At 52.8% G+C, this 13,446-nt stretch overlaps 1 protein-coding gene across 2 annotated transcripts in view; it reads left to right on the forward strand.

The window, feature by feature from the left end:
• The window catches only part of fbln1 (fibulin 1), a 29,265-nt gene extending 19,706 nt beyond the window's left edge, over positions 1 to 9,559 (forward strand). For both annotated transcript variants that reach the window (XM_062461046.1, XM_062461047.1), the window contains exon 17: positions 8,826 to 9,559. In XM_062461046.1, coding sequence (XP_062317030.1) covers positions 8,826 to 8,965 — 140 coding nt within the window. In that variant the 3' untranslated portion in view covers positions 8,966 to 9,559. The remainder of the gene's footprint in view (positions 1 to 8,825) is intronic.
• Positions 9,560 to 13,446: the final 3,887 nt, after the last annotated feature.

Consider the following 13,446-nt stretch of genomic DNA (forward strand, 5'->3'; position numbering starts at 1 on the left):
AGGGTTCCCCACGCCCTCCCCCGGCCGCCCTGACTGGAAATGACATTTGCTCAGAGACATAAAGGCGGTTTTCTGACCTAATTCTGTATTACGAAAGGAGAGGGGAGGGAGGGATTTTTCAACCAAACCAAACACACATGTGTCTCTGTGCGAGTGCTCGGTTGAGGAGAAAAGAGAAGTTGCATGAAAGGCATGAAATTCTCTGTGAGGATGCTCACGTTTGACATGACCTGCGATGCTATTTGCAGTCTGGTGGCGTTTAGGAGCTGTCAGTGTGTTCTGTGGTCCCTTCACGTTGGCCCTGCCTGCGGCCTCGTCTATTGTTTGGTCCTCTGAGACAAATGAAGGTTTGTTCTTGTATTAAAGAACATTTAGCATATGTTTTTTCCCTTTCTTGTGTCATTGCTTCCATGACAGGCCTTGTTGATAATTCTTTAGTTTTCTGTTCAACAACAACAAGCTTCCCCCCCACCCCCCCCTTTACTGTTCATTGTGGGTAGCATTTTCACACAGGGATAGTACATGTAATTACTTTTCAAGCTCAACACAACCAGTATCTCCCTCATGATTAATGATCAAACAGAGTTTATGGAAGAGAACATATCCATGGGTGTGGTACATGGTAGCCCAGCCCTGTCTTTAGCCCGTTGTTGACCCAGGGCTGCTGACAGTCTGTCAGGGAGCTGCATCGATGTCCAGGCCCAGAAGGGTGGGGGTGTGCTGGGCCTGAAGAGGTCATGTGGCTGGGCCTGGTCCTGTGCTGGCCTGGTCCTGTGCTGTTCTGGTCCTGTGCTGTCCTGGTCATGTGCTGTTCTGGTCCTGTGCTGTCCTGGTCCAGTGCTGGCCTGGTCCTGTGCTGTCCTGGTCATGTGCTGTCCTGGTCCAGTGCTGTCCTGGTCCTGTGCTGGCCTGGTCCTGTGCTGTCCTGGTCATGTGCTGTCCTGGTCCAGTGCTGTCCTGGTCCTGTGCTGTTCTGGTCCTGTGCTGTTCTGGTCCTGTGCTGTCCTGGTCCTGTGCTGTTCTGGTCCTGTGCTGTCCTGGTCATGTGCTGTTCTGGTCCTGTGCTGGCCTGGTCCTGTGCTGTTCTGGTCCTGTGCTGTCCTGGTCATGTGCTGTCCTGGTCCTGTGCTGTCCTGGTCCTGTGCTGTCCTGGTCCTGTGCTGTCCTGGTCCTGTGCTGTTCTGGTCCTGTGCTGTCCTGGTCATGTGCTGTCCTGGTCCTGTGCTGTCCTGGTCCTGTGCTGTCCTGGTCCTGTGCTGTCCTGGTCATGTGCTGTCCTGGTCCTGTGCTGTCCTGGTCCTGTGCTGTTCTGGTCCTGTGCTGTCCTGGTCCAGTGCTGTCCTGGTCCTGTGCTGTCCTGGTCCAGTGCTGTCCTGGTCATGTGCTGTCCTGGTCCTGTGCTGGCCTGGTCCTGTGCTGGCCTGGTCCTGTGCTGTTCTGGTCCTGTGCTGTCCTGGTCCAGTGCTGTCCTGGTCATGTGCTGGCCTGGTCCAGTGCTGGGAGACAGGCAGGGAGGCACTGGAGAGATGCGGGAGCCTGTGCTGATGGATGGAGGGATGGTCGGCCAGGGAACATCTGTCTCTGTAGAACAGATGGGGAGGGAGAGAGAGGGGGGAGGGAGGGAGAGAGAGAGAGGGAGGGGGCGAGAGAGAGAGAGAGAGAGAGAGAGAGAGAGAGAGAGAGAGAGAGAGAGAGAGAGAGAGAGAGAGAGAGAGAGAGAGAGACTAGAGGGGTGAACATGGGGGAGAGAGGCAGCCCAAATGTCATCAACTCCCAGGCTGCGGGCACACACAAGTGTTCATGGTTCCACACGAGGAAACAGCCCAGCGAGCAGATGCACCAAGTCTGCTGAAAAGACACGCCACAGTGACGCAAAGTTAAAATGGTGTCAATTTAACCAAACTGCAGATGTAGTTGTTGTTGATGACAGAGACCGGAAAGCAACAAAGAAAAATGTGAAAGAGACAGCTTTCCTCAGAGACGGAGAGAGATAGGAAGGCAAAGGAAGCGATGAGAGAGTCTGAGTGAGAGAGGGAGAGGGGATCTGTTCAGAAGTAATCTAGAGCCCTGCGCTTCATGTGGTTAAACGCATTGTTCCATTTCCCCCACCAGGACTCTAGGCCTCACCCAGCATTAGAGCGCTTTACCAGGAAACCACATGAAAGGCCTCGCTGCCCTGCTCACAAGGAGACACTTCTCTCCCAAACTCACTGGATGCTGATTGGATGCAGCTCTCGCATGGCCACAGAAGTCAGCCATACAGAGTGTCGCTCTTGTTCAGGCTATGGTCAGCGGCTTGCCTGCTTCTAGCACACTGTCTGCCATGACTGCATTAACCAATCCAAGTTCACAACAACATGGTTCTTTGTCGGCTGCTGGCTAACTGGAGGCTGTGGATGTATCAGTTCTGAAAGCTAATATCTTTGGCCGCTATTAGTCTCTTTAATGGCCTTGGCATATTTAGGTGCTTACCACAACTTTGAGAGATCAAACCTAATAGTTTTGTCTTTTCCATTCGTTGATTCTATTTCAGCCTTCTCTCTCTCCCTCTACACCGCTCCCTCTCTCTCTTTCTCTCTTTCTCTCTTGCTCTCACACTCACACACACACTCACACACTCACACACACACTCGCACACAAATACAGATAGTCTGTGTCTTACGCTATACCTCCTCACCACACACGAGAAGAGACACCCATGGCCTGGCCATCTATCTCTGTCTTAAAGGAGGATTTTCCTAGTTCTGACAGCTGACAGCCTGCTGCATCTGTTCAAACACCACATGCCTTCACTGCCTGGAGAGCGCGATTGCAACCAATCAAACCCTCAGAATCCTATGACTACTATCATACCGTTACCTACGACCACACAGAATCTGTCTCGCACCACTCCAGGTACAGGCTTGGTGGACGGTCGACCGCAGCTCAGTGTCGTCACAACAAAGACAACAGCTCTGACATTTCTGACGTGCGTTCGGAAAAGCAAACAGCAGAGGAATGCGATCCTCACACCCTCACTGGCGTCCACTTCTGATTAGCACAGGTTGTTTGAAGAGGGATGAAAACGGGATGATTGATTCTGGCAGTCAGCTGGTGGACAAATGAGTTCTTTGAAAACAATCGTTGTGTGGTTTTCTCCCAGGGAGCAGGTGATGGCTGCTTCAGGGGGGGTCCCCCACACGAGGCACGCTGCAGATCGGCGGTCTCCAGCCATCTGACAGAGCTGGTAGATTCTGCTGATCCATTTTCTTCCCTCACAGGGACACGTGTGGGGACCAATATTGTCTTTGACCAGCGCCCAGTGAAGGCATGGTGTGCGTGGAGTGAGATCATTTCAGGCTCCTTTGAAAAGACTGAGAAGTAGCAGGGACTCATGCTGGCTTGAGATGCAGCGGATGTAGTGACAGTGAAGGATGAGGCTGGAAACCATGGAAACCATCCCTCTGACCACCGTGAATGAGTGGAAGGGAGCCAACAGCCAACCCAAGCGTCCTCACAAGCTTTGGGTGAACTGAGGTATCATGGATTATGCATTAACTGTAAGGTCCACGGCCAACATCCAGACGCCGCAGACAAATTCCGACCATTTTAAGAAGCAGGTATAAATACGCTCTTGTGGTCAGCAGCCTCTCTATTGCTGAATGCCTTTTTACGATGTCATTGGCATGGGGGTGACAGGTGGGTAGTCACACTGACAGAAGCAATGAACACTCTGTCTTCGGTCTGGTACTGGATGTCTCTATGGTCGTCTCCGGAGCCTTCCACAAGAGAAGGAGGAATGTAGGCCTGGTGTGTTAGATGTTAGCAGGGCGCTAAAGAGACACTGTGGGGATTCTGGCTGGCGTGGCGCAGCTTGAAAGAGTTAGAGTTAGCATGGTTTGGAAATTTGAGCTAGTTTTAGCGTAGTGTGGTAGACAGTGTTAGTGATAGCATGTGGACCATTAGTTGTGTATGCCTAGCCCAGTGGCCTAGCCCAGCGGCCTAGTACAGCAGCCTAGCCCAGCAGCCTAGCCCAGCGACCTAGCCCACCGGCCTAGCCCACCGGCCTAGCCCAGCGGCCTAGCCCAGCGGCCTAGTACAGCGGCCTAGCCCAGCGGCCTAGCCCGGCGGCCTAGCCCGGCGGCCTAGCCCGGCGGCCTAGTCGGGCGGCCTAGTCCGGCGGCCTAGCCCGGCGACCTAGCCCGGCAGCCTAGCCCAGCGACCTAGCCCAGCGACCTAGCCCAGCGGCCTAGCCCAGCGGCCTAGCCCAGCGGCCTAGCCCGGCAGCCTAACATGTGTCTCGAGAGGCTGTAATTCATGACATGACTTCAGCAGGCCCACCCGAACGTGCCAAACCCATGACAAATCCCTGCCTGTCACTGAGGAGATTAGCATGGCTAATCAAAACAATGTCTTCTCCACCCGACCACTCCACAACTCCACAGCCAAACACACAACGCCTTCCCAGGTTGGTCTACAAGAATCCTTAGATGGTAGATAGTGTCAAACACACATAAACAGAGTGAATTACATCCTATTTTACTGAGGAATTGTCTTCACTTGCCAGATGTAGTTATGCATTTCTCTCCCAACCTATGATGGTCTCTTGATTTGTATTCACTAATTCATTGCCAGTCCTTACCTTTCTGTAGCTGTGTCTGCTTGCTTTATCTTGTTATTTTATTATTTATTACCTTCATCATGCCAACAACGATAACATATTAAAACTTTATTAAGAATGCCCCCCTCCCCTTTACATTTATCAAAAATGAATCCAAAAAGCATTCCCTCCAACGTGTGCAAGCTGGTGAGACTGCACACGAAAGTCCCGAAAAATCCAACAGTGTCTTTCTTCGCTCTAATTTCATATCATTTTAATGTCAGATTCTTTAAATACATTGTTTTCTTTCCCCGAGTTCTGTTTCTCGGTGAAGGCTGTAGAACTAGAAGGTCTATTGTAATGCCATCTGAAGGTCACGGTTATGGGGAATGTCACATGACGTGTCATCACCGCTATCCTATCACACAACCACTGGACAGGAAGTTCAGTGGTTGTGAAAAGTTAGGAAAAGAAGCAACCTTTCCCCCTCTGGCAGCCTTCCTGTGATGTCACAACCCACGCCACCGACACCGTCCCAATGCCGACCCACGGCTCATCTGAGAGAGATCTGTAACTATGACTCATCGCTAATTGACCTTAAAATACCAAACCACACGTGGCTGGCCTTTCAGAAAGGGCTCCGTTCGGGGCTCCCGTTCCTCTTTGGAGTGGTCAAGAGGTTGTTTGGACAGCCTGGCCGTACCCCGGCCAATCACAGACCAGCAGCCAGTCCTTACCAAAAACACAAGGCATCTAGCCCGTGCTTTAAGGTCCTCCGACCAAAAGTCCCGTATCTTCGGCCTTTCTGTCGGAGGAACGCCACTAGTTCCACCGGGCTCCCGCCCAATGGTTTCACTTCAGCGAGCACACATTGTGCCGCTTGTAGCGTGTCATTATGCAGGTCTGTGGCGAGGCCAGCGCATACTTTTCATTTGTCTATGGTGTTAAACCCGCTCATTTGGGATTTAGTCATACACTTCCTTGCTGAGTTTTAGAAACCAGAAAGCCCTGAAATTGTACTGTTTACATGTAACCCTTCAATATTGTAGCTCTTTCAGCCGTAGAGGATGACAAATGGCTTTTGGCATTTGCTTCGCTTTGTTTTGTGGCAGTGTCTCCACTACCACCATGCATTTAAGGCTATTTTCTACTTACCGGCTGTTTTATGGTGTGGCAGAATGTTCTGGAGGAACAGGGAGTTTGTTCAGCTGTGTGTTTGATTAGGCGGAGGAGTCACCTCTCCTCCCTGGGACAGATACCTCAGAGGACTGGAACAGCTCTCTCCAGGCCACAGTGTTTCCCCCTGTCACAGCTGGGTCTCCTCGGGATACCAGCGATCCTCTTGGAAGAGAGCACATCAGCAAGAGAGCACATCAGGAAGAGAGCACATCAGGAAGAGATCACATCAGGAAGAGAGCACATCAGGAAGAGATCACATCAGGAAGAGACATCAGGAAGAGACATCAGGAAGTGACACCAGGAAGAGACATCAGGAAGTGACATCAGGAAGAGACATCAGGAAGAGACATCAGGAAGAGACATCAGGAAGAGACAACAGGATGTGACATCAGGAAGTTAGGTTGTCAGCTTCTCATGTTGTTGTTGTTTACGTTGAGTCTCAGGTGATGACGGTGTCTCGTCCGTATGAGCTGACCTGTTACTGCACAGTGTGCGCTCACGGCCTTCTCCTCACCTCAGCGCTGCTCCTGCACACTCAATGAAACGAGCTCATTATGTGGTTGGTGGTTTCACCTCAGGTTCACTGGGAGTACGCTGAGCCCAGCTGTCGCTGCACGCGCTCTCCCTTCACCGAGGGAACAGCACTGAGCTGCGGATGCTAGGGCTGCTCAAGCAAAGAGCCACCATGGGAAACACCTTCTGCAGGACCTGCATGTGCAAACGAGACTTCTCTGTTCTCCGCATTGCCAACCAACGTTCTGTTAAGCTAATTACACTTGGGAGGTTTGGCCTTAAACGTCTCACAAATCATGCCACCCCATATTTGAGCTAATAGGGGAAAAGCAATACGCTACCTGAACCATTAGGTCATTGAATTAGCTCAATTGAGACCCCACATGTGTCCAACCACATTAGAAACATCTAGATTTTGATGAGTTCAGTGTCAAGAGTGCATGAGTTTGTGCACACTGTGAGAAGCATCCCAACTAGGGACACTAGCAGCAGTATTTTACTGTGCATGGAATTGTTTGTGATTTATTTATGAAGTAACATCATCCATTTGACTGCTTTTCATTGTGTCCTTGCAAGACCGCGACCGCAACGCAGCCTCACTTGACCCTGATTATGGAACGCTTTTAGGACCTCTATTGGATTTAAATTCACATTTATGATCTGAAACCATCACTCTATTTCCAATAAAAAAGGCCTAGTGTGGACTGAAATCCATCCCATATCCCCATCCTTCCCAGCGGGCCCGACCGGACTCGTAATGATACGTTGCTTTGTGTTTTTGCACTCATCTTCGTTCTCTCCCTCGTCCAATATCGAACCCCATGAACTGTGCGACATGAAGGCGTCTGCACGGTGAACTCGATGAACTTGGTTAATTTATGTTGTCTGGGACTTTATTGTCCTTTCACAATAAGAGTCTCGTCGGAAGCGTCCCATGCACAGTGTTCACCGTGTCAGTGTGTCTTGCTGCTGACAGAGCCCAGTATCCTTCCCCCTCCACTTACTGGTAACTGGGGGGGAAAAGTCAAACCCTAATCTTTTTTCCACGTCCTTTTTACTTTTTTTTCTGAACATGATGTCCTGCTGTCGCTAGGTTCACACAGGGGCTCTTGCTCGACGGCGGCGCTGACGGTTTGGAAACAATAAAAGCCTGGTCTTGCTCGCGCTCTGCCGAGAGTCACTACGCAACCAGAGTCCCATAACACCAAAACAAGAGGGCAACCCTGATGCAGAAAAGGGCCCCCCATTCCCCTCCTCACACGGTTATCTTCTGGAATCTTCTGTGTGGTCACAGCGATCCAGGCCTTGAAGGAGATGTGGAGGGAGGGGAGGGAGGGGCTGCAGTCTCCTACGGCTTGCTGTTCGGGAGTTCAAGATGGATTCTTGAAGGAATGCCTCCCTGGCTGTATCGCGTGACTGGGACTGCTCCTCGTCGTCGAACACATGGGACTCATTTACCCTCGTAGGCCACAGCGACGGTGCCACAAACAAGCCCCCTCGGAAAGGAGAGAGAAGAAAAGAGGAGGCGAGGGATGAGGAGGAGCATCGTCTGTCTCTCACAGGACGCTGCGGCCCCCGTGTCGGCCCCGTGGTGCACAGGACCGAATGGCTCTAACTGGTTCAAGTAGCTCACGGAGACGGCCTCATCATCTACACGTCATCACGTGTCACGTCGTCTTGATGTCAGTTTGACTCGAGCGATAGTTATTTATCACTGAAGTGTGTGATTCGTGTTACTTTTTGTAACTTGGAAAAGTCGACCCATCCCAAATACCTGGCTTGAACTGCACTGCTGCTACATCAAAGTGTGAGCAAAAGAGAAGGGAGGGATCGGGGGGAGAGTGAGGGAGAGAGAGAGGGGGGGAACGCACGGTTGGAGGAGTGCAGGGAGATTGTGCTGCCTGGCTGCGCTCGGGGGCCGATGTCTGTTCAAACAGAACGGAGACGAGATGTCACCAGCCCTCCTGGGAGAACAGGCCCGCTGACAGCCTGTGTAAACACTGCCGCTTTGTCGCCCTGTAATCGCATGTTCACTTGAAGAGAGCTTCCAACAAATTCCTCAAGTGTTTGGTCATTCTTGGGCTCTTAGTTGTGATGTGTTTTACACCAGCGGTGCCATGACGAAGGGAGGGATGCATCCTCTCTCCTCTAAGGTGGAGGAAGAGAGGGGAGGGGACGGGAGGGGAGGGGAGGGAAGGGAGGGAAGGGAGGGGAGAGAGGGAAGGGAGGGGAGAGGAGGGAAGGGAGGGGAGAGGAGGGAAGGTCAGTCATGTGAGGAGAACTTAGACTCATCTCTGTGCGTGAAGCCAGCTCGCCACCAGGCACTGGTTAGCAGCGCTGGCCTGAACGTCAGAAGACATTTACACAACCGCCTTCTCGTTTCGTAACGGCAGATGATCCAGCAGAATCCCTAACGGTCTTCCCGTGTGATTTGAGATCTGAGTCTGTGAGTTAACAAAGTGTGCTTCCGAACGACCGACCGACCGGTCCCACCGACCGCTCACACCGTGACTTACACACCTGGTGTTTCTCTCTCTGTGTGTTCTTTCTTCAGGGGTGGTCCGGCAGGTGAAACCGCTGATCGGCCCCATGGACCTGGCGTTGAAGCTGACCATGAACTACGTCAACGCGGGGGTGGTGTCCCACAGGAACATGGTCATCGTCCACATCTTCGTGTCAGAGTTCTGGTTCTGAGCGGAGGTTGGCTGCTCGCTTCAGCCGCGGTGTTCCCTGTCTGAAGATGTCCACTCTCTGCGTCTCCAGTATTCTCTGTGTCAGCGCGGCTTTAACCTCCGGGATCACCTCAGACAGAGGATGCCATGAAGGATGCCCAAGTGGCAAAGTTCAAGTAAATGACACACACACAGACACACACACACACACATACACAAAAACACACCATTTATGGAGGTTGTAAAGAAGAGAGACAAGACACAGGAGCATGATCCCTCAAACACAACTGTTCTTCACCTATGCTTAATCGGATGAAAACAAACCACTAGCTGCTTGGAAACCTTGTTTATGGAAACAAAGCACTTATCTCTGAGGTTAAGTCTTCTACTGCATCTGGCTACCAGAGCTACATAAGAAGACACCTTATATACTGTGCTGTCATGTTCAAGATTAAATATCCAAGATGTAATGTGAATAGAAATTGCATGTATTAAGTTGGAGTGATAAAATAGTTGAATGTAATACTCTTATCCATATACAGGTTTGTCTTTCATTTTATTCTAACTGTATGCTTTGCATATAGAGCTATTATAATAAACAGTCTTATTTTTAAAAGCGTCTTCCTATTCTTCTATTAGAAGCTTTATATGTGCCGAAATAGATGTTCTTACAGTCCATGTTGAACATGTTGAGGCCCAAGAGACACACTGGGTATCTCCTAAGACTTCCTCTGACAGCGATTGACTGATTGTACATCCACGTTTAATGAAGCAATTTCATTAAAAACATCCGACAGGACTGCAACCTGTCGCAGGTCGGATGGTACCACTGAACAGGTCAGCCTTGCGGGTGACATGACAAGGGGAGGGTGTGTGTGGTGGTACGTTTTGGTGCGCGTACATGTGTGTCTGTGTGTGTGTCTGTGTGTGTGTCTGTGTGTGTGTGTGTGTGTGTCTGTGTGTCTGTGTGTGTGTCTGTGTGTGTGTGTGTCTGTGTGTGTGTACTTCAAAACCCATCTGCCATCAGCCCCCTCTGCATTCACTCCTACGAGTCTTGTTTGGCTGCTCTCTCAGGAGCCTGAGTGCCCCTGGAAGCGAGCACAGGAGGAAACATGCTCAGTCCTGTCTGAAGCTGGTCCTGACCGGCAGACTGTGGGAAGACATGACCAAGTCCAGAAGGCTGGCTGACAGACTGGACATCAGACTGGACATGGACAGCAGGACCTGCCAGGGCCTCCAGCAGTCCCTGCAGCACCACCAAACCACACACAAGTGCTGGGGACAAATGAACAAAACCTCTCCAGTCAGACGACTCCTCTCCGGAGCCAGGAGGGAGCTGTTCAGGCTGGAAGGCCCAGCTTGTGACTCACCCTCTGGGCCTGGTGAGTGGACCCTGTAGTAACGAGAGGAGCCAACCTGTTTGTTTGTGTTCTGGGCTGTGGCACGATGGTGTGGGGCGCTCTGTGTGAGTGGTCACGGTGGTGTCAGGCTGGGGGGGGGGGGGGCTCTGGGGGTGCTGGAGTCTGGTCATCGGCCTCGTGATGGGTCTGGTCCTGTGTCCTGGGTTGGAGGGAGGCTGGTCTGGAGGGAGGCTGGTCTGGAGGGAGGCTGGTCTGGAAGGAGGCTTGTCTGGAGGGAGGATGGTCTGGAGGGAGGATGGTCTGGAGGGAGGCTGGTCTGGAAGGAGGCTGGTCTGATACAGAGACCAGAGGGCCCAGGGAGGCTGGTCTGGAAGGAGGATGGTCTGGAGGGAGGCTGGTCTGGAAGGAGGATGGTCTGGAAGGAGGCTGGTCTGGAAGGAGGATGGTCTGGAAGGAGGATGGTCTGGAGGGAGGCTGGTCTGGAAGGAGGATGGTCTGGAAGGAGGCTGGTCTGGAAGGAGGATGGTCTGGAAGGAGGATGGTCTGGAGGGAGGATGGTCTGGAAGGAGGCTGGTCTGGAGGGAGGCTGGTCTGGAGGGAGGCTGGTCTGGAGGGAGGCTGGTCTGGAGGGAGGCTGGTCTGGAAGGAGGCTGGTCTGGAGGGAGGCTGGTCTGGAGGGAGGCTGGTCTGGAGGGAGGCTGGTCTGGAGGGAGGCTGGTCTGGAGGGAGGCTGGTCTGGAGGGAGGCTGGTCTGGAGGGAGGATGGTCTGGAGGGAGGCTGGTCTGGAGGGAGGCTGGTCTGGAAGGAGGCTGGTCTGATACAGAGACCAGAGGGCCCAGGGAGGCTGGTCTGGAAGGAGGATGGTCTGGAAGGAGGCTGGTCTGGAAGGAGGATGGTCTGGAAGGAGGATGGTCTGGAGGGAGGATGGTCTGGAAGGAGGATGGTCTGGAGGGAGGCTGGTCTGGAGGGAGGCTGGTCTGGAGGGAGGCTGGTCTGGAGGGAGGATGGTTTGGAAGGAGGCTGGTCTGATACAGAGACCAGAGGGCCCAGGGAGGCTGGTCTGGAAGGAGGCTGGTCTGGAGGGAGACTGGTCTGGAAGGAGGCTGGTCTGATACAGAGACCAGAGGGCCCAGGGAGGCTGGTCTGGAAGGAGGATGGTCTGGAGGGAGGCTGGTCTGGAGGGAGGATGGTCTGGAAGGAGGCTGGTCTGGAAGGAGGCTGGTCTGGAGGGAGGCTGGTCTGGAAGGAGGCTGGTCTGGAGGGAGGATGGTCTGGAGGGAGGCTGGTCTGGAGGGAGGCTGGTCTGGAAGGAGGCTGGTCTGATACAGAGACCAGAGGGCCCAGGGAGGCTGGTCTGGAAGGAGGATGGTCTGGAAGGAGGCTGGTCTGGAAGGAGGATGGTCTGGAAGGAGGATGGTCTGGAGGGAGGATGGTCTGGAAGGAGGCTGGTCTGATACAGAGACCAGAGGGCCCAGGGAGGCTGGTCTGGAAGGAGGATGGTCTGGAAGGAGGCTGGTCTGGAAGGAGGATGGTCTGGAAGGAGGATGGTCTGGAGGGAGGCTGGTCTGGAGGGAGGCTGGTCTGGAGGGAGGATGGTCTGGAAGGAGGCTGGTCTGGATGGAGGTTGGTCTGGAGGGAGGCTGGTCTGATACAGAGACCAGAGGGCCCAGGGAGGCTGTTCTGGAGGGAGGATGGTCTGGAGGGAGGCTGGTCTGGAAGGAGGCTGGTCTGATACAGAGACCAGAGGGCCCAGGGAGGCTGGTCTGGAGGGAGGATGGTCTGGAGGGAGGCTGGTCTGGAGGGAGGTTGGTCTGGAGGGAGGCTGGTCTGGAAGGAGGCTGGTCTGGAGGGAGACTGGTCTGGAAGGAGGCTGGTCTGATACAGAGACCAGAGGGCCCAGGGAGGCTGTTCTGGAGGGAGGATGGTCTGGAGGGAGGCTGGTCTGGAAGGAGGCTGGTCTGATACAGAGACCAGAGGGCCCAGGGAGGCTGGTCTGGAGGGAGGATGGTCTGGAGGGAGGCTGGTCTGGAGGGAGGATGGTCTGGAAGGAGGCTGGTCTGGAAGGAGGCTGGTCTGGAGGGAGGCTGGTCTGGAAGGAGGCTGGTCTGGAGGGAGGCTGGTCTGGAAGGAGGCTGGTCTGGAAGGAGGCTGGTCTGGAGGGAGGCTGGTCTGGAAGGAGGCTGGTCTGGAGGGAGGCTGGTCTGGAGGGAGGCTGGTCTGGAAGGAGGCTGGTCTGGAGGGAGGCTGGTCTGGAAGGAGGCTGGTCTGGAGGGAGGATGGTCTGGAGGGAGGCTGGTCTGGAAGGAGGCTGGTCTGAGACAGAGACCAGAAGGCCCAGGGAGGCACGTGCTGGGCTGTCGCCTGCTCCCTCTTTTTCCTGGCACTCTCCTTCGCTCTGCACCGCAACACATGTTACAGGATATAAGTGAGTTCTTTTAATAAATTTGGGGGTATTTCTATATTTTTTTTGTTGAGAAGTTACAAACCACTGTTTCTCATTACTGAAACTGATTTTTGGGGGATGGAGGTTGCTGTGCATGGATACTACTAGAATGCCACTGTTTCACTTCATCTCTCACCAAACCTCAGGCTTAACTTTTCATCTGTTGAATTAGCAAGATAACTGGAGAATTGCAAACATTCAGACACAAGGGAAAGTTTGTCTTTGTGTTTTTGCTTGATGGAAATATGTATGAATGAATGAAGAGTTTACACAGGACATGAGTCACCTAAAATAGTTCTTCTGCAGTTCCCATTCTCAGCAACATGCACATCCCTTTACTGGTCATCACATGGTGTTTCCCAGTACTCCAATAGATGGCAGACATACACAGAACATCACTGCAGACACAAGCAGACTGCATCTCTCCATGCTCTGCAGCGGCCTGAACGCTCTTCATCTGGGAAGGAGCTATGCAGGACAGCACAGTTACTGCAGTTACTACTGTACTGCACAGTTACTGCAGTTACTACTGCACAGTTACTGCAGTTACTGCTGTACTGCAGTTACTGCAGTTACTACTGTACTGTACAGTTACTGCAGTTACTACTGCACAGTTACTGCAGTTACTACTGCACAGTTACTGCAGTTACTACTGTACTGCAGTTACTGCAGTTACTACAGTATATATATTACAGTTA

Source organism: Osmerus eperlanus, chromosome 5 (genome assembly GCF_963692335.1).
Source record: "Osmerus eperlanus chromosome 5, fOsmEpe2.1, whole genome shotgun sequence".
Lineage (NCBI taxonomy): Eukaryota > Metazoa > Chordata > Actinopteri > Osmeriformes > Osmeridae > Osmerus > Osmerus eperlanus.